This window comes from Trematomus bernacchii, unplaced genomic scaffold (genome assembly GCF_902827165.1).
Source record: "Trematomus bernacchii unplaced genomic scaffold, fTreBer1.1, whole genome shotgun sequence".
Classification (NCBI taxonomy): Eukaryota; Metazoa; Chordata; class Actinopteri; order Perciformes; family Nototheniidae; genus Trematomus; species Trematomus bernacchii.
In genome coordinates, this window is record NW_022988098.1 from 10,683,540 (window position 1) to 10,706,006 (window position 22,467).

At 40.9% G+C, this 22,467-nt stretch overlaps 2 protein-coding genes across 2 annotated transcripts in view; both read right to left on the reverse strand.

Annotated features, from left to right (window-relative positions):
* LOC117475663 (nuclear factor 7, brain-like) overlaps positions 1 to 22,467 on the reverse strand; it is an 863,632-nt gene that overhangs the window by 767,356 nt on the left and 73,809 nt on the right. The gene's annotated exons all lie outside the window — the stretch shown is intronic.
* Positions 1,297 to 22,026, reverse strand: mybl2b (v-myb avian myeloblastosis viral oncogene homolog-like 2b). The gene is made up of 15 exons (XM_034121982.1): positions 21,741 to 22,026; positions 20,712 to 20,808; positions 20,524 to 20,595; positions 19,096 to 19,188; positions 18,687 to 18,907; positions 17,051 to 17,183; positions 16,452 to 16,511; positions 13,335 to 13,532; positions 11,036 to 11,308; positions 10,280 to 10,422; positions 8,474 to 8,573; positions 8,278 to 8,388; positions 5,363 to 5,470; positions 3,645 to 3,776; positions 1,297 to 2,165 (listed from the first exon to the last, which is right to left on the reverse strand). Exons 1-15 carry the CDS (start codon positions 21,758 to 21,760, stop codon positions 2,037 to 2,039), a joined length of 1,890 nt encoding a protein of 629 aa, XP_033977873.1. The 5' UTR covers positions 21,761 to 22,026; the 3' UTR covers positions 1,297 to 2,036.

The window sequence follows — 22,467 nt, forward strand, 5'->3', positions numbered from 1 at the left end:
TGTTAAAAAAATGACACATTACTTCTAAGACAGACACAGAAATACAAATATATTAATGTAAGTGAAAATAAATGTAGACATACATTTGAGATATATAATAATGTGTATTCTGTTTAATTCTCAACTTTTCTTTTTGTATTTAATTATTCCTGTATTTATTTATTTTTCTTTTCTTTTTTGTATTCCTGTATTTATTCCTGTTTTTATGCATTAAATTATTTGTTACTTATGTCATGTTCTGTCCTCCCTACCTGTGTGCTCGCTGTGTACAAAAAGGTACAAATTCACTCCAAATCACATCACAGCAAGACCTATAGATGGGCGTTCATGATTTAAAACACATCGGTGGTCCAGAGGTTAATGCATTGGTTTTTCATACAGGTGCTCGAGGTTAATAATAATACATTATATTTATATAGCGCTTTTCTGGAACTCAAAGACGCTTAAATCTGGAGAAATTGTCCCCACCACTTTTTCTAACAAAGTGGTGTTTGTTGTAAAAGGATCAGATGTTATCTCTTCTCTGTAGGCTGTTCTGTAGGATAATACTTTAAGTGTGAATCTATAGATAGATAGATAGATAGAATTGGAGGGATGAGACCCTCTCTAATGGTCACACATGCAGAGCACACAGCACACAGTGACATGTGTTCTCTGCTTTTAACCCATCCTAGAACCAGGAGTCTAGCACTAGGAGCAGTGGGCAGCTATTGTACAGCGCCCGGGGAGCAATGGGAGTGAGCGGGGAAGGGGGGTGTCCAGTGCCTTGCTCAAGGGCACCACGGCAGGGCAGGAGGTGAACTGGGACCTCTCCAAGTAGCAGTCCACACTCCATATTTAGGTCTGGTCGGGGACTTGAACCGACGACCCTACGGCTCCCAGTCCAAGCCCCTACTGACTGAATCTGCTTTATGGTTTCCACTTTCTTTGCTTCATTTGTTCTGTTTTTAATTCAGCAGGTGAACCTATATGTTCATAAAATACTGTGTGTGATCTTAACTGTGTGTATTAAACTAAAACTGAGCATTTTCTGTCAGCTCAGATTTTATAAAATGCCTTTCGAAATTCTAAAACCTATATTGACCTTGTTCTTTAACTTCTGTCACTTATAGGTACTGAAACAGCAGCCCAACGAATATACCACAACCTGTATCAAGTCTGAATTTGATAAGATCAAATATGAAAGGGCACAGTATCTTGACAGGTTTATAAATTAATCTAGTTTAATCGAAGTCATGCTAAAACTACCACTAGTCAAATGTCACATGGCAGGCTAACAACAGAATCAGGAGAACGTGTGAATCGGACATATTGTGTTTTATTACATTTCTTCACAAAATGCTGTATGATAAAAAACATACAACTCTAAATATTTACAAACAGTGCCAAAATACATAATACTCTTGCCATCAATGTTGGTACAGCATCCATTGTGTTGAAATGACATGCAAACAGTCAGTCACCTCGAGGAACTGCAGTCACTTTTCACTCTGAAGTCCTCACTTTGATTTGAGATGCTTATCATAAATCTACACACATGCTAAACTGATTTGTACAACAAGACAATGTTTACTTAACATTTTTCAACATGAACCCCCCCCCCCATCTCATTTCTGAACAAGCCGTCTGAATATCCTCCATATTCAATTTTTTACAAACAATACTTAATATACGGCCTGACCTGAGTCATTGTACTGTTCACAACTTTAAAAAACTGTTCAATTACACACACATTATGTAAAAAACATGTCTTCTCAGTGATAGCTAAAGTATGTAGCCGTGATTTTTCCATTTTCCATTCATTGTTCTTTCTTAAGTGACCGTATGTGATTCATGACTTGTTTTTTAAAGCCTTTGGTGTTTGTGAGATTAAATATAAAAGCACCATTCTCTCTCTCAAGTTAGAGCTATATATTATCAGTGTTTTGATTGTTAGGGACAGAAAATAGAGTACACATGACACTATTACAACATTACAGGGAAAAACAACAACAACAACAGCAGCAGCAGTGTGTGCATGTTGGTTTGAAGACGTCTCAGGACAGAATAAGAGCCCGGTTGGTGGAGTGAGATTTTAACGAGCGGAGGTAACATCTCGCTTTCTCCGTCATGAAGAGCTGGTCTTTAGTTTTCCCACAAACCACCGTCTCCCATTCTTTAGACATCTGGAACGAGAGGGGAAGAGCTGTGTTAAAATGGCTTCCATTAACACATTCATTAAAACAGGTATCCCAAAAACAAACATATATTGTTCCTCTTTCCTTCTGCTATTTATTATTTATTATTGCTTTGGTGTGAGTCGCTGAGTTTTGGAGGTTTTCTGCCAGTCTCTCTAACGGTACGTCCACACGGCAGCGTCGCATTGTAGCTTGCCGGTGGGTGTGTCTGGAGCGCGACCAACAACCAATCACAACAGACACACAAGCACGCGATTTGATTGGCTAGCGTTTGTACTGGCATATGATTTGATTGGCTGACGCTTCCGTCGAAGCTTCAAAAGTTGAACTTTTCTCAACTTTCGAAGCGAGCAACGCGGAGCGACGCGACGGGACCACAATGCAGTTCGGCAAAGCGTGACGCCACCTCATTCAAAGTGAATGGGAAGCGTCTCCGTTGAAGCACGCTGCCGTGTGGACGGGCCGTAACATGATTGCTCTAATAAATAACAATAAGAAGAAGAAGAAGTACTATATTGATCCCAATTTGGGAAATGTTTGCGTTGCAGCAGCATAAAGACATGGCATTGTACATTAGAGAAACTAAAATACTACAAATAAACAATCCAACGTGTAAACATCTCAAATAGAAATAAAATAGCATTAAAAAAAAAGTAGAACAAATGTACATACACAACAGAATATATTGCCTTTTCTCACTTTTGCTCCAAAATATATTTAATTTCAGAAGTCATAACCCAGATTACACGGAGAACCATGCAGAAGCTTTTATTAGAGACAGGTAGGGCCGTGATGGGACACAGGTCACCTTGTCAAAAAGCAGATGTCTGATTGTTGGAAAGAGAGAAAGTAAAACTCCTGTCCTCTTATCTCGTGACTAATGTGTTAACAGGCAGCCGTTTGATTTACGTTGTTTGTTTGATTTGGTTTAATTGCTACAGGCATGGAGAGGAAACAATAATAATAATAATACACTTTATTTATATAGCACCTTTCATGCTTCACGCAGCCCAAAGTGCTTTACAGAGTATGACAGAAAATGACAATAATAATAATATATAAGTTATATCCCTGAACCATAAAACATTAAAAGTGATACTACTGTAAACAATTGCCCCAAATGATAAGCCAAATTACTTTTAAAAATTACAATTGAGGTTGCCGTTCTAAGATCAAATGGGATTTCTTGTAATGCACTCTTGGTACTTCTAAAAGTAAAACATTGGAGGATCTGAGTGTCCTTGCTGGTTGATAACATGAGAGACAGCCACTTAAATATGCTAGGGCAAGGTTATATAAAGCCTTGTTAATCATTAAAAGCTCTTTAAAATCAATTCTGAAAGAAGACTAACAGATATCAGTCCGTCACTTTTTCGTGGACAGATGACCTTTTCATGATTTTTGTTTTAGGAGCTGAACTCATGGCACACCAGATAGTGAATGAGCAGCATGAAATCAGTCACTTACTGGAGCTGGAGGCACGTTGCTGGGGAATATGTCGCTGTCACTGGGTCCCATCAAGAAGCCCTGATCCAAAATACTGTCCTGCTGCTTGCTGCAGAACGACGAGGAGCTGAGAGAAACTATCATGGGTTCTTCCTGTGGGCGGCGGAGGAGGAGGAAAATTAGGTTGAGTCAAATCTACAAACAAGACTTTAAAGGTCCCCTATTATACTATTTTTCATCAATATATTACAGGTCTCAGATATATACAGAGCCTGTCTCTGATTGGCTGAAACACCAAACAGATCATTGCAGCATTACCCATAATCCCCTCTGTTTCAGCCCTGTTTCCAAAGTGCTGATTCTCTGTCTGTTACTTTAGATGAAAATAAGGAGCCCCTCCCCACGCCCCTCTGAGAGAGATTTGGTTACAAAGAACTCAATGGTGCTCTAGGAGGAGATGCAGGTGATAAGGGGGGGGGGGTTACCTTGGTTGCTGATTGGCTAATGGTTACACAAGACAACACATCGTTATGACATCATAAAGTGGCCAAAATCTGATCAGCTCATTTTCAGACAGGTTTTTATATAAATGGATCAGGACAAAAAGAGAGAGAATCTTTGTTCCTGAAACTTTCAGAGTCTCTTTCCACAGAGGGGACACATGTTGATGAAGAAGAGACATGAAGAAGAGGGGACACATGTTGATGTAGAAGAGACATGAAGAAGAGGGGACACATGTTGATGTAGAAGAGACATGAAGAAGAGGGGACACATGGTGATGAAGAAGAGACATGAAGAAGAGGGGACACATGTTGATGTAGAAGAGACATGAAGAAGAGGGGACACATGGTGATGTAGAAGAGACATGAAGAAGAGGGGACACATGTTGATGTAGAAGAGACATGAAGAAGAGGGGACACATGTTGATGTAGAAGAGACATGAAGAAGAGGGGACACATGTTGATGTAGAAGAGACATGAAGAAGAAGGGACACATGTTGATGTAGAAGAGACATGAAGAAGAGGGGACACATGTTGATGTAGAAGAGACATGAAGAAGAGGGGACACATGTTGATGTAGAAGAGACATGAAGAAGAGGGGACACATGTTGATGTAGAAGAGACATGAAGAAGAGGGGACACATGTTGATGTAGAAGAGACATGAAGAAGAGGGGACACATGCTGATGAAGAAGAGACATGAAGAAGAGGGGACACATGTTGATGTAGAAGAGACATGAAGAAGAGGGGACACATGTTGATGAAGAAGAGACATGAAGAAGAGGGGACACATGTTGATGTAGAAGAGACATGAAGAAGAGGGGACACATGTTGATGTAGAAGAGACATGAAGAAGAGGGGACACATGTTGATGTAGAAGAGACATGAAGAAGAGGGGACACATGTTGATGTAGAAGAGACATGAAGAAGAGGGGACACATGTTGATGTAGAAGAGACTTGAAGAAGAGGGGACACATGTTGATGTAGAAGAGACATGAAGAAGAGGGGACACATGTTGATGTAGAAGAGACATGAAGAAGAGGGGACACATGTTGATGTAGAAGAGACATGAAGAAGAGGGGACACATGTTGATGTAGAAGAGACATGGAGAAGAGGGGACACATGTTGATGAAGAAGAGACATGGGGAAGAGGGGACACATGTTGATGTAGAAGAGACATGAAGAAGTGGATTTTGCATAATAGGTGACCTTTAGAAAATGTAGATTTTCTTTTGTACCTTGATGTTGTGTCTGGCTTCCAGTTTGATGGCCTTTCGTTTCGACACATGGCAGTCGACCACATCGAGAGCGAGGGATTTCCTCACTTTCTTCATAGGAGCCCGATGCTGGAAGGAAACAAACAAACAAACATCTGTGTAAATAACTTCAACAATAAGTAAACAAATGATATCAGAGGAAAATAGACGTGATAACAAAAGGTCCAGGCACACACAGAAGGACACTAGTGCATGAAAAACATTACTTCAGATTATTTTACGCAGATTTTTCTTTTTTTGGATCTTCTACCATGTGTGGATTTTGTGTGTTATTAAACTGTCGGATTAATGTTAATGTAGGTTTTACAAACTTAATTGTGTTATCCTATACATCCATAAACTTTAGTATTTAGAGTATAATATAACAATATACACTTGATAGAGAACACATAGTAAATACATAAACACAGTATATATGGGTAAAGACACTATAAACAATGATATCGCTTTATTTGTAATATTGTTTTAATATTCATGGTATCAAAACTAACGTAGCCTAATTTGCTGTGACTTATTTTGTATATTTATTATTATTATTGAATTGTTTTGCATTTATTTTAAGAAAGCTGTGTCTGGTTGACCGGGAGAAGACTGTCACGCAGAAACACACATCACTTTATTTTTGTTGTATTATTATTTTAATTTGTATTCTATTTTATCTTTACCTTGTGTGACTCATTCTGACACTGCTATAAACGCCTGCATTTCCCCAAGGGGATAAATAAAGTTCCATCTTATCTTATACACATAAATCATAACAGATATTAAGACAACGACGACACCCAGACACCACAACGCACAGAGTACAGCAGCATTGAGCTTTCTGTGTTGACCGTACATTGAGGAAGACAAAACATGCAACACACACGTGGCTGCTACATGCATGCAACACACCCACACACACTGCTGCTACATTGCTGCAACACACACACGCGGCTGCTACATTGCTGCAACACACACACAGACACGCGGCTGCTACATGCATGCAACACACACACATGCGGCTGATACATGCATGCAACACACACACAGACACGCGGCTGCTACATGCATGCAACACACACACATGCGGCTGATACATGCATGCAACACACACACAGACACGCGGCTGCTACATGCATGCAACACACACACATGCGGCTGATACATGCATGCAACACACACACAGACACGCGGCTGCTACATGCATGCAACACACACACATGCGGCTGATACATGCATGCAACACACACACATGGCTGCTACATGCATGCAACACACACGTGGCTGCTACATGCATGCAACACACACACACATGCGGCTGATACATGCATGCAACACACACACGTGGCTGCTACATGCATGCAACACACACACATGCGGCTGCTACATGCATGCAACACACACGGCTGCTACATGCATGCAACACACACACACGTGGCTGCTACATGCATGCAACACACACGGCTGCTACATGCATGCAACACACACAGACACACGGCTGCTACATGCATGCCACACACACGCGACTGCTACATGCATGCAACACACGGCTGCTACATGCATGCAACACACACACACACGCGGCTGCTACATGCATGCAACACACACGCTCTGCTACATGCATGCAACACACGCGGCTGCTACATGCATGCAACACACACACGGCTGCTACATGCATGCAACACAGTCACGCAGCTGCTACATGCATGCAACACACATACATGTGGCTGCTACATGCATGCAACACAGACATACACGTGGCTGCTACATGCATGCAACACAGACATACACGTGGCTGCTACATGCATGCAACACACACACGGCTGCTACATGCATGCAACACAGACACGCGGCTGCTACATGCATGCAACACACACATACACGTGGCTGCTACATGCATGCAACACACACACACGTGGCTGCTACATGCATGCAACACACACACACGCGGCTGCTACATGCATGCAACACACACACACACGTGGCTGCTACATGCATGCAACACACACACACGCGGCTGCTACATGCATGCAACACACACACGGCGGAGATGTCAGAGAGAACTAAGCGCTGCAAGGTGTGGTTAAACTTTACCCGTCTCGATGTGGACAATGCTCGTTACCTAAAGTGCCATAAGAGTTTAGCATGTCAGGGCGGTAACACGAGCAATTTGTCTAAACATTTATCAAAAGTGCTCCACATTCAGACGGAGAAATGCACCGGGTTCGACTGTCTTTCTAGTAGCTCTGTAGCCCCATCCACGAGTAACGTTTCCACGTCAGGTATTGTGTATGCCTCAATCTTCCTCCAGAAGGACCGTTAGGCGCTTTGCAGCATACCTGTCTGCCCCTCCTGTGTTGCTCTGTACAACTGTATTTATGCAGTAAATACTTGTTTTTTACAGTTCTGCAAGTTCACATTATTTACAATTTGTTTAGTTAACTTCAATTTTTTTTCTCTCCAAAAGAACCGATAAGAGTATCGTTAAAGCACCGGATCGATAAGCGGTATCGATAAAAGTAGTAGTACCGTTAAAACCTTAACGATACCCATCCCGAGCGCTGTCTATTGTCCGTTTATACCTTCTTTATTCTAATGGATCTCCACTTACCTGGCCTGCTCACTTGTTGCATTTTGATTATCGGGGGTCATTTTTCAACGACAACAACCATAAGCCACCAAAAACAGACATTGTCTACTGTACAATATCACTTTTTTTATTTATTTATCATCCATGATTGGAAATATTGAGTGGACTTCGGGTCGTACTGTTGGAATACGTTTCTCAAATGTTCTCACATCCCCCTGGCTCTATCTGATCTAGCAGAATTATGCATAAATGTTTTGGTACACGGGTTAAAATAGGTGTAAAGTATTAAAGCAGATTTAGCTACCATTGTTTTGCGTCTTTGCTCAGGAGGAGTGGATCTCAAGGACACAAAGTCGATCCCAGCGTCTCTCAGGATCACTTCGTTTATGTCGTCTTCCAGGTTGGGAGTCTGAGGCTGAGATGGCAGAAAGATAAGAGTTAATAATAAACCCATAAAAGGTGAACTGGATGTGTATTCCCTCTCGGTCACAGATACTCACCAGAGGCTGCAGAGGCCCGTATTTCTCCATGGCGTTTTTGAACGGCGTCGGAGTTCGTGGGGTCGTATACAGATCCAACTTGTGGTTGGGTGTCACAAATCTACAGGGAAACAAGACAACACAGAATTTAGAGCAGTCTTAATGCAATTCCTCTATCAAATCTTACTAGGCATACATTTCAATATATACAAAATAACAGTCACTTCAATATCTTTGATAATTAGTGCAAAACTATGGACAGTCTTGCACTAATGTACATTTCTCAAAGATATTGCAGTGACTGTTATTAATGTATATATTGATTGTTGTGCTTTTATTTAGGTCTGAATGTGTGCATATGTATACATGTGTCTGTTGATTGTGTATATATAGGATATACAGATTTTTATATATATTTGTTTTTGTATTCGGGATTGTGGGAAACGGTATTTCGATCTCTGTCTGTACACACAAACTGAAATATTGACAATAAAGTTTACTTTGATTTTCCACATATAATGACTAAAGGCTCAAATATCTTTAACTAAAAGCTGTCTATACCCATTAAATGGCTTAGGCTGTAGCTTACTGTACATGACGACTGTTCTGGCTCCGCCAACTATGTTGTGTGTTATAGTGACCCCTTCTGGTTACTTCCCGTACTGCACGAAGCAGTTATTTTTAGTTCCCATGTGACAGGAAGTTAGCCCGAGACATTTCAGAATAGCACGTGTGCTCCAGCTAAGGTGATGTCCGTTTATCCTGTGCCATCCATTGTTCATACCCTTGAGAAGGCATTTCCTGTAAGTTTTGATGTTTCTACATTATATATCTTTACCTTGAGTGCATTATTGTGATCATTGATCCCAGCTGACATTCTGTAGTTGCTGTATATGCAATATAGCCTAAACATTGCATCTGTACTTTGGCACTGACCTAATTTCATGCCGTCTTGGATATCTATCTACGTATATGTAATTATTATGTCATGTAGTTGATATTTACAATTGCTCTTGTTTCTGTATTCTTTCAGTTTCACACTGCTTGCTTAGTAAAGCTTCTAAACATCACCTCGTGGTCCTGAGTTTTACTGTGTGAGAGTGTTTATCTCGCTGGTTAACCGAGAAGGAGATTTCGACGAGGCCAGTATAACGACAGTACAAATACAAAAGGTATATTTTGATAAGATTCAACTCATTGCATATGAGCTGAAAAGAAAACTTTGATAATATTCCACCTGGACCATAATCCCCATGGTTTTGTGTCTAGTGACCAACAGGGAAAGGAACTTTTGAAATTGGTCCAAAAATGAAGAAGGAGAAAATATTGTCTTCTCGTGGGTCAAGACTTGGGATGTTCTTTCCATGATGCTGCCAGACACTTATAATATCACCAATAGGCGCTTTCACACCGGAGTACTTTTCCCGCTTAGTTCCGATAGTTCCTGGGATTTTGCGTTCACACCAAAAAGAGAACTTAGTTCATGAGAACTTTCCCCCTTTTCAGTCCCTGCTAGAGAGGTGGTACTTTCCTGGGGAGAAAAAAGTTCCAATTTCTATTGGCTGGGCGAATTGCAAACCACGCCCCGTAAAACTCAGAAAAGTTTTTTGAAGCCGCCATTGTATTTGCTGGCATTAGCATTATTAGCTTTAGCATTAGCCCCGCGCACCAACGGAGAGAGACTAACTTATGGCAACACAAAAAAACACATGGGAGCGGTGGAGTGATGAGTGCCTTCCGGGATAATAAGATTTCTCTTTAACTAAGCCGTGTATTTTGCCTGAAACTGCAGCTATTGTAACCCCTTGCTGGTTAGAGAGCACTCACACTGAGTTCTCCTTCTGGGTGAGGGGGGTCTTGTCTCTCTGCAGAGGGGTGGAGACGAGGGGCCTCTGGCTGCACACGGGCGTGGATGTGAGCGACGGATTCTCCAGGTCGTGAGTGTCCTGCTTGGTCCACATGTTGAGGAACTGGAACAACACGGGATAACGATTAACGGACCGTCTCATGAGCGTGGAGGCAATTCTAATTCCCTTAAGAGAAACTGATAAATGATTTATGGACAAAGTTTGTTATATTTAATAAAGTAATAAAGAAAGTCTATATACAATTGAAATCGATCTGAAATGCAGGAACAGAGCAACTTCGTCCTCAAAAGATCAAAATGCTTACAGTCACATCATAGAGTACAGAAAACATCTAACTGGTCCCACTCATCAATTCTCCAATTCTCATTATCTAAACATCCCCACCATTAAACCAAACCCCTCCCCCCCCGTCCATAACCTCATGCAAATCCACCTTTTGCCCTTCCTGAAATGTAAATCCTAAACTATTTATAGTCTATTTTATTGTATTTACTTGCACTATTGTATCTGTTTTATTGTGTAGCCCTGTTGGAGGAGCCTGTGACCTAAGATTGTCATTGCTATATCTACACTGTAGCTACGTACGCATGACAATAAAAGCCTTGAATCTTGAAATAAAACATAATCTATATATATGATTTGAATGATTAAATGAAAATGTGTCACGACAATGAGCAGCAACAGAACGTTTATTCTAGCGGATCCAATGCCTCACCTGAGAGGGAGAGAAGGCCAGGATTTTGACAGGAGTGCTTTTGGGAGTCATGGAGTTGTTCCCGTCGGGGGACGAGGCGATGCGTCTGCGGCTCCTGTGGGTCAGGATGGAGGGCGGGGTCACCCCCCCCGGAGAGATGGGGATCAGCTCCCCTTTGCTGTTCTTACTCAGCTCCTGCAAGGCGCTGCCCTCCAGGCGAAACTGGTGCCGCTCGGGACTCGGACTGTCCACCGGGAGGTCGAAGGCTTCCAGGTTACACCAGCCGTCGATATCCTGAGAGAAGAGCGGACATTTCTACACGTTAGTTTGACTTCTAGTCACTATTCATCCTCAAATGGCTATAGAGTGGTGCAGGGATGATGTATTCTTGTAGGGCGACCAGGCAGGAAGCTGCTGGTTCCCTCGACAAAAAGCAATGGGATTTCTCCATAGGATTTTGGAAAATAGCTCGAAATAATGTCTGTGGAAAACGAACCTGTTTGATAAATGCACGTTTTGTTCAGCCGGATAATCTCTACATGTCTACCCTACTTTTATCATTTCCTAATCATAAATCTAATCGCCAGAAGCAAAATGCTAACATTATGCTATAAAGGAACTACAGCCGAGTACAGCAGGGTCGCACGACTTCAACGCCACGCCAACTTCAGATCCATATTCAAACACACAGATTCTAAATGGTACAAGTTGAAGCGTTTGTTTGAACACTTTGCAGGAGGCAGGTACTTGCTTTCAAGCAGAACAGGGGGAAAAACAAACTTAGCGGGAGTGTTTACGTGTTCGGCGTAATGACGTACAACGTCCTCCACAACTTCTGTAGTCCTATTCAGTCACTTGGTAACAACCATCGTTTTTCAGACACGTAAACTCTTCAGAAATCACCAGTGGATCACTGCTGATGGATTTAACTTCTTAAGCCCTGAGCCTGTTTTTCAGGTCTCAGGCTCGAAAATGACATTCCCAGAACAAATGACCATATCTTCCCTTCTAAAAGGGTTAAATTAATAATCTTTTTTCTCAAAGTAATGATAAACCTGTGAGTTGGATGTAGAAAAGTCAGAATATAGATGTTTTTTATTTTGTTTTTTTTAAAGAAAATTCAGATTTTACATAGTAAAAAACTGTAAATTATAGTGTCCGTCCAAAATTATTTTTTACTTATAGTGAAAACTACCCTTGGATGATGGGTTAGTAGACTAAAAGCTTTAGGAATCCAAAGTACAACATATAATAAGTACCCTGTATCAAGATTGATGCAAAACAAGTGACATTTGACCTTTTTAGAGAGATTTAGCCAAAAACCCCCACTTCTGGGGTCATTTGGGTGGATTTGACCTATCTCTGGCCCCCCTTGCTCGATTTTGATGAATGAAATCTCTTTATAACCGCTAGAGCCAATGGAATCGAGGGAAAGTTATATACACACCAAAACGTTAACAAATAAGGAGTGAGAGTGACGCGTTAATGTCGTAGAACAAAACGTGATCCGTCTCTTCAATGCGTCTCAACCACAGACCTTATTTCAGCTATTTTCCAAAATCCTATGCAGAAATCCCATTGGCTCTGAGACGAGGGTACAGGAAGTGGTAAAATGCTGACTCACTTCCTGGTTTTAGGACTTGTCACTGCACCACTCTATGGGTGTTTCTCAATCGCGAGTACGCTTGCTTGGTAGCACATGTCTGCCGAGCATCTTGCTTCAGAAGCGAGTCAAGAATACTTCCTGGCATTCGGAAAACAAAGAGTGGAACAGGCTAGCAAGTGTGCAGGTGTGCGTCATATGAGAGGCCCCGCCTTACATCTTCCGCCACAGATTTGGGGAAATTGGTCCGTGCGCAAAGCATTGTGGGGATTTTAAGACCGCGGAGTCTACTCATGTGCAGCCTCGATATTTCTCCAAACGGAGTACGCCGGGCTCGGTAGATTTCCAAGTATGCTGGAGATTGGAACAGTACTTCGGCGGCACTCGATGGCGTAGTATGCTTGAAATAGTGGCTCTGCAGCAGCTTTACTCGCGATTGAGAAACACCCAGTGTGTACTAGCGCACTATTCAAATAGCAGGAAGAGCAATATTTGGTAAAGGTTGGATATGTGTTCAAATATAATTCTCTGAGCTGCATAGAAATCTCAGCCTACAGGAAGATGGGACATTTGTACTTGTTAGTTTGACTAACCCTTTTACAAACATTTGAGTAGTGATGCTTGACAATTTGGTAAAAAATAACACATTTTGATTATTTTAAAAACACAATATTAGAGGGACAGAATCGTATGCGGTTTGTCTTTTTGGAAACTCACCCCGTCCACCATGTCCAGCACCTCCTTCAGGACGGGTCCGGTGGGAGACAGGAAGCCGGAGCTGTCCACCACCCAGCTGGTGCTGATCTCTCCTGGACTCTGAGCTTCGCTCTTAGGACTCAGACTCTGGCTCGGAGACGACGGAGAAATCGCTGGTCCTGCTGCTGTGGAGACGACTTTAACACAGACGGGCGTTTCCTGCAATAAAGGTAAACGTCTTTTTTAGAGGGACATTGAGACATGACAACAGTCGTCTATGACAGACTTTGGATAAAAGCGGGTTCATGTAATGTATTTGTTTGCCAGGATATCCCAAAAGTGCTTCATTCAAAATTGTATTTTAACACATATATAGCCGTTAACTTAATTAGAAATGAAATGCTGCACTCATCCATATTGCTATTTGGATTAATTGTGCTGCTCTATTGGGATAAACTTAAGAAAACTGATGTTAAAGTTCTGTGTGTGAACGTTTTTTACATGTATGTAAGTTGCTTTGGATACAAGCGTCTAACAAGTGACATTGAGACATGACAACAGTAGTAATAATAATAATACATTTAATTGATATAGCGCTTCTCATCTGCCAAGACAAATCTCGAAGCGCTTCTCGAAGTAGTCTAAGACAGACAGTCTAACCACCCATCCTTCTATTTAAAGGTCACCTATCATGCTATTTGTAGGCAATAGCATAGGTCTCAGATATATAAAAAATATATAAAAAACATGTCTATGAAGTGTTTTGCTCAAAACACCAAACAGATCACCCATTCTAGCCATGCCTCATATCCCTCTATTTCACTTCCTGTTTCAAAAGTGCTGATTTTGATAAAAAATTGATAAAAAATAAAAAAGGAGAGGGCTGAGCTCATGCGGACAGGCAGCTACTGTCTAAACCAGTGGTTCTCAAATGGGGGTACGCGAACCCCTAGGGGTACGTTGGAGTACTGCAGGGGGGTGAGAATTTATTTTATGTTAATGAAAAAAAAATAAAAATGGTTTTAAACAAACTACTAATAGTAGATGAACTACTTTATTCAAAAGTTTACAGTAATTCTGGATAATAAAATAAACGGGGTGCTCTCTTTTCCTCTCTCCTGAAAGCCCGTCAGTCTCGTGCAGCTCGCTGAACCTGTAACAAGTGACCGACAGTAAAGAATAAATATATGTATAACTAGTATAGCTTGTTCCAGAGTAGATAAACTAGCTAAGTGTGTTAGGTCTAACTCTTAGTGTATTTTGCTTCGCTCACCGGTCCGTCACAGCGGCGGAGCTTTGATCCGGAAGAGCTGCGTGTTCTCCGTCAGGAGATCTGTGCCGTTTCTCAATGTCGAGTAAACCTGCTGCAGAGCCACTATTTCAAGTATACTACGTCATCGAGTGGCCCCGAAGTACTGTTTAAATGCATGTTAAATGCCCAGCATTCGGCGCCACTCGATGACGTAGTACACTTGAAATAGTGGCTCTGCAGCAGGTATACTCGACATTGAGAAACGGCCCTGATCTGATCTCTCTCTCTCTCTCGTCCGGTTATACTTCACTCGCGTTTATGTCCACATCTATCAGATCTAGCTAGTTCTAGTTAATTATATGACTGCCTGCTTTTCAAAGGACCTTAACAATAAGCGTTGCTTGGCAACGGCGTTTGGCCGCAGTATATGCATTATGCACATGTTTATGAGGGGTCAAAATCCCATGCTCATAAAATGCTCATATATTTTTTTCTCTTCATTCCCCACGCCCCAAAATAAATAAATAAATAAATAAATATACACATTTTTAGGAAAAGTAAGGAAGTTTTAGCAGTGTAGGTTTTATATTAACAGAGTTACACATATTTGAAAACGCGAAGTGTAATAATTGCAGTTGCCTTCCTGTCACCGAGAATGACAAAGATCCTCAGTGAAGCACAAGCCCATGTTTAAATTTTAAGTACAACTTATTAAAAAGATCAGTTCAATGCAACTAATGTCGTCTTGCATGATGTTAAAATTGGTTTGCCAGGAATTTAGTGATGGATTGTAAACATTTGAAATGTAGCATTTAAGTGTTTCTCAGTTACAATGTTGTTGTTTTAATAAATCAGACACTGATGGTGCAGCGCTGTACTGTCCCTCTTTATATAGGCTTTTTGTCCCTAACAAATAGTTGTTGCGCTGATCAGGGGGTACTTGGCTGACATTCTTTTTTCAAAGGGGGTACATTATTGAAAAAAGTTTGAGAACCACTGGTCTAAACTAAATACTGCCGTGATGAAACGCCATATCATGGATTATCAAGGATCATTTCTGAAACAGTATGGAGCTCAAAGGCTTTCTCTCTTGCCGGTTATACCACAAGGTGAGTTCCTTTTTATTTCCTGCTTCTTCACACACATGCTCTCCAGTGCAGGTTAGCTCTGAGTGTTAGCGATGCTAATGTAAACACCGACCATATTACGTCCAAAACAGTCGGGCATTGTTTCTGATAGCAACGTTTCTGATTGGGCCGTGGGTCCACATTTCAGATATTATGTCATATCGGACGCAAATCTGGATCAGCTCCGTTGTTCCCCCGTTTTTCGAGATTTGGGTACGGAGGAAAAGAGAGAGGGTTTTATTTTCTGACGCTGCGTCAGTTCCCTGACACCCCGGGGACACATATTTATGTATAAAAGACATCAACAAGTGCATTTTGCATGATAGGTACCCTTTAAAGGTGGGGTAGGTACGTTTGAGAAACCGGCTCGAGATACACTTTTTGTTATATTCCATGGAATGCTCTTAACATCCCGATAGCAATGAATATCTTAAGTGCTTTGACAAAAAATCCGTAAAAGAATTTCATCTGTGGAAGCTGTAGTACTGTAAAAAGCACGACCAATCATTTGAGCCGGCCCGGCTAAAATAACTGGATGGCCTACCTGCCTGTCAGCCTTCCATCTGTGCACAAACTTATCTCGTGCCCTCATTGGTCATGTGCGCGTTCGTGTGTGTTGGAGGAGGGGCTCTGTAAGGAAGTGGCAGATTTTCTCCGGCTGTGTATTTTCAAATTTTAGCGATCTCGATCTGGTTTCTCCAAAATGACCTACCCCACCTTTAAGTAACAATATTTTCAAATAGATTTTAGTTTGCTTACTGAAGGTTGCGTTCTCTGCTCAGACTCCTTTTCTGGACCGTCTTGGGAACAACTGAGCACCTGTGTGATAAGAGAGAGAATTAGAAATACTGTTCCATGAATTAAATAATGCATCTTTCAAAGCTACTCAATGTGTTTAAGCACTGTATTTCTGCTGAGCTGTACATACAAATAAGGCTACACCAATATCACAAACATGTGTAGAATTAAAGTGCAGTAGTGGAGGATTGTCAGTAACTCATACGATCCAAAAGAGTGTTTTAAAGTATTTTTCTTTAATATTGATGTTATAATTTCCAAAATGCACGACCCCTTTTTATCTTCCCAGATAGTATGCCTCGTGGGGTTAAAAAAACAACATTTTCAATTTGTTTAAAAAACGTTCCCGATTGCTGCACTGAAGCAATCTAACAGCACTGTAGCAAAAACAACAACTTTTGACATCTTAGTAAGAGAGACAACATCATAAAATAAGACGACATATATCCAAAGATTCATGGAAAATCTGAATTAAAGCTAGAAAGTAAAACAGAAGAGACATTTGGTTCAGCTTTAACGTCCCCCCTCTCAGAGGAGGACATAACGGAGACATCGCCCACCTGTTCGTCTTTATTCACGCGGGCTAAAAGCTCTTCAAGCTCGTTCGGACCGAACACCTCTCCGGCGTAGAAACCCATCTCCAGTTTGCGTTTGATGGTGGAGTTCCAGTGGTTCTTCACTGCGTTGTCCGTTCTGTGGAAATAAATATTGCAACATGAGCCACTTTGGTAAGATAAGATAAGACTTCATTTATACGGAAAGGTTACAAAAATACAATAAACACAGCAGCACAATAACAATACAACTGTACACTAACCAATTCAATAACTACAAGAAACATAGACGGTCACATAATTAATATTAACAGTATTTATTTATGTCAACCCCAAATCCAACTCTTTATTCCTCTCAAAGACGTGTTGTTTTCAAAGTGATGTGTGTCGTGAACTCTACACCCTGTGTGTTTTGGTTTAGCGACTTTTATTACAGTCACAAGAGCAGAGGTGTGAAGTAGTGGAGTACAAATACTTTGTTACTGTACTTAAGTACATTTTTCTGGTATCAGTACTTTACTCCACTACTTATTTTTCTGACGACTTTTTACTTTTACTTCTTACATGTTGAACACAAATACCTGTACTTTCTACTTCTTACATTTTGAACACTAATACCTGTACTTTCTACTTCTTACATGTTGAACCCAAATACCTGTACTTTCTACTTCTTACATGTTGAACACAAATACCTGTACTTTCTACTTCTTACATTTTGAACACAAATACCTGTACTTTCTACTTCTTACATGTTGAACACAAATACCTGTACTTTCTACTTCTTACATTTTGAACACAAATACCTGTACTTTCTACTTCTTACATGTTGAACACAAATACCTGTACTTTCTACTTCTTACATGTTGAACACAAATACCTGTACTTTCTACTTCTTACATGTTGAACCCAAATACCTGTACTTTCTACTTCTTACATGTTGAACACAAATACCTGTACTTTCTACTTCTTACATGTTGAACACAAATACCTGTACTTTCTACTTCTTACATGTTGAACCCAAATACCTGTACTTTCTACTTCTTACATGTTGAACACAAATACCTGTACTTTCTACTTCTTACATGTTGAACACAAATACCTGTACTTTCTACTTCTTACATGTTGAACTCAAATACCTGTACTTTCTACTTCTTACATGTTGAACCCAAATACCTGTACTTTCTACTTCTCACATTTCCCAAACAGGCTGGTTCCTTTAGTTTGAATGTGTGTTTGGTGACGTGATCATTATTATTTAGAGTCATTGCGTGCCTATTGATTTGAACACGATCCGTGTATCCATCATTTCCTGGTCTTCTCTAAAGAAGAGGGACCAATGAAAACGTTGTCATGTTGCCGTTGTTCAGCATGGAAACATTCATTAGCTAACAATGACATTATTGTTCTATTAATATAAAGGGAGGTCAGGTACTCTTTAAAACAGCTGCTAGTTATGGGTACTTTTTACTGAAGTACATTTCAAAGCCCTCTTTACTTTTACTTGAGTAAAGAAGTTTAGTCAGTACTTCTACTTTCACCAGAGTATCTGTACTTCTACTTGAGTAAAGGATGTGTGTACTTTTACCATCTCTGCACAAGAGACTAAGCAAAATAAGTTTTGACTGATGTAACGTATATTTACCTTCCTGGGAGCAGCTTGGCGATCTCGGCCCAGCGGTTTCCCAGCAGGCAGTGGGCTTTGTAGATAATTAGATCCTCCTCTGCCGTCCATGATGATTTCTTCACGTTGGGGTTGAGGTGGTTGTGCCAGCGCTCTCTGCACTGCTTCCCCAGTCTGCCCTTCAGATGCTTGGCTACCGTGGCCCACTGTTTGTTTCCGTACAGATTCACAAGCTCTATAACCTGAGGAGCGAGGGGTACGAATGTCAATAACATTGTGAATTTAGGTAGGAGGTGCAGGCTTCAAATGTGCCAAGTGGGTTTTCTGCCGCCTCTTTCTGTACTCGATATTATGTGTTATCCGTTATGTTTGAAAATGTTTACATTGTGCAAAAAACAATAATAACCGTAGCAATGGAACATTGTCGTACCTTCTCATCTTCCTCTTTGGTCCAAGGGCCTTTCACCAACTCTGGATCCAAGACTTTAAACCAGCGGTGCTGACACTGGGGTTCACTGTGGTTCTGAACAGGACAAAAACAGGCTTTAAAACACTGACTGAGGCCCTAAAGCAGGGGTCGGCAACAGGCGGACCGCGGTCCGGATCCGGACCCAGACGGACCCGGACCTATAATCAATACATTAATACAGGATTTCAATTTCGACGGGTGATTCTATTTTAACCGCCGCCGACAGGGGGCGAAAGAGACGAGTGAGCGATACAGGGAGAGAAACACAGAAGAAGAGATGAGAGAGCGGCAGAGAGAAGCAGAGAGAAGAGGAGAGGAAAGTGAGTGAAGAGAATAATTAGCGATACAGGGAGAGAAGAGTGAACAGGCGTGTTAGCGGCAGACAGGGAGAGACAAATAATGACACATGGCGCTCTCCAAGAAGAGGAAAGAGGACAGTGAGAACAGAGCTTTTAACCCTGAGTGGACTCATTCATGTTCATCCTGCCCACTGGGAGCACAGAGCCAGTGTGTCTCATTTGTTCAGAGACCGTGGCGCTCATTAAAAGTGCCAAAACGCCACTATGAGACAAAACACAAAGTGTTTGACCAAACATTCCCTCTCAAGTCAGAACTGAGGTCACAAAAAATGAGCAGTCTCAGAGCCCAATATGATCAGCTCGCCAGGATCAAAATTAAAACTAAATATCGTTCCAGCGCAGGCTAACCGAGGCTAACCAATGAGCACCTGCATGTGTATGAGAATGGCCCTGACACCATTTCAGCCCAGATTTGAACTCCTGGCAGGACAAGCTCAAGCTCAATTCTCGCACTGAATTTAAAAGTGCGTGAGGGACTGCAATATAAGAGGGAAAGAAAGAGAAACTTTAAAACTGTTCAATTGTTATGATGTGTAAAGACTGATATGTTCCATAATCGACTGAAACTGTTAAGTCATGATGTGAAACGGTTAACAAAGAAAAAGGGAAACTCAAGCTGCTGCTACACTTTATTTTATTTATCTAAAATTAAGCACTTTTAAGATGCACATATTTTCAAAAGCTATTTTATTTATTTTCTCTATTTTATTTTGAATGCAGCCCGAGAGGAACATTACACATATCCACAGTATTTACTGTATAGTTCAAAGTTAATTGACAATAAATATTATTGTTTATGAATTGTACTTTCTTTATTTGATTGGCAGTCAGTTGTTGATGACATGCAGACGTTGATAAAGCTACAGGCTACTTCAATATATATCACACTAATTCATAAAGCAAGTTAGACATTTTGATGTTCCGGACCTTTGCATGGGGAGATTTTCTCTAACTGGACCTCATTGAGTTTTTGTTGAATACCCCTGCCCTAAAGCGTACAATCAACACAGAAAAGGACCTTCAAACTCACTGGTATGTAGTTGGCAATGTGTTTCCAATCATTAGTCCCCAGCTTTTGAACCAGCGCCTTGAGTTTGTCATCCTGTAAAACAACAAACATGTTTACACTGCCTGTCCTACAGAGACACTGTTTACTTTCACAGGGTCAGGAGATCTGGAGACGACGTGTGAAATGTTGGGACAAGTGTGGACATTCACCTCCTCCTGGGTCCATTTCACCTTCACTTTCCCACCGTCTCCTCGCTCTGCCACGTCAGAATCCGTGTCTTGATGCATGGCTTCCTCACTATCCTCTCTGAAGAGACAAAATGTGTGTTATTTGTGACAATAAAGCTGACAGTAGGAGCAGGAAGTAGCTACTAACCTACCCTGATGGTGGGGAGACTCGATTATCAGGTTTATTGCTATGGTAAGCCAAGGATAGAATAAGTACTCTGATTACTTCTTAAGTAGAAGTAGTACAAAAATATTAGTATTGTTGGGAAAATACTGAATGTACTATTCAAATATCAGCTCACAAGTATTACGAAATAATGTAAGTGCCAAAATGAAAAGTATGCTTAATGCAAAAGGGCCATCTTACGCCCTAGATATTACAAAAATACGTTGTTAAAGTTATTGTTGCATTTATATGGGTTCATCACTTTAATTGTGCACTTGGTAAATGTGAGGTTAATTGGAATTACTTTAATATAGTACTGGATAGCTTAACCAATGATAGTATATTACAATGTCTGTCGATTTATATTGTATATGAACAATCTAAATGGAGTAAAAATCACAAAATGTGCCTACAACATGTAGTGAAGTTAAAGTATGAAGTAGCAGGAAATACAAACTAAAAATACTAAGTAAAAAATAAAAGTACTTTGACATTACAGCTACTGTGGTTAGCTAGCACTTGGCTATGATCTAGTATGCAAACACTGTTGTATAATGTCAGTACAGTATAAGCAATAGTTCCTACTATTACAGACAGATTTATTAGATTTCTGTGATATAACAGATGGCGTTAAATGAAATACTCGACCCTGTTTGCCGGGATTTTCCGCGAAAAAAGGCGGCATATACACAGGAGTCCGTGAAGTACTCACAAGCACAAACATGGAAACCTATCATAGTCAACTTTATGTATTTATTACTGTAATGTCATATTATAACACCAAGTGATACAATTAGTAATCATAGAGCCACTGTTGATCAGGAAAACTAAGATGCACATCTTACCCGCGCGGCCACCGAGACATTTCCCTCTGTTTTTCTGTTGTTTATGATTTGTCCAGCAGCTGCTTCACGACATGTGCATGAATATTTCCCGATATATCCTCGTATTATTCCGCGTTTTTGTTGTCTTTAAGGGGTCTGCCAGTGTCGGTGGTTGGAGGCCCGGTACTGAGGTGTGTTGTTGGATGTAGGGTTGTTGCTTGTGACCAGCTGGAGGAGAGGAGAGCCCGGGGTTTGAGATGCGCGCTCCTGGATTTCTATCTCCCGCCCTTCTCTATGGTAGAAGCCAGGCGATGACGTAGATGCGCATTAGACGTGCGCATAGGTTCGAGCAAGAAGATGGAACGCTTCCGGTGAGGAGCATCAAAATAAAAGTGTGTCCGCCTTACAACAATAAATGGCATTATTATCCTGTCAATGTACAAAGAAAGCAGTCTATGAGAACCCACTTGTATATATTTTATGAAAATGTTGAACATTTAAATAAGTAATTAAAAGCCACAAAGAACACTCGCTTTAGTTGGGAGCTTCAAAATAAAAGTGCGTACTAATATTTAATAAAAGATAAAAAAAAGTGATCACGACTTCTTTAAATCCTGATCTTGTTGCCCTACCAAATGACATTTATTTCTGACCTGAACAGCCTTTTAGCTGCAGTCTCTCTCTCTCTGTGACACCCTGCTGCTCTAATTGTCTCGCATTCCTCCCTCTGAGATTTCTGGCATTTTTT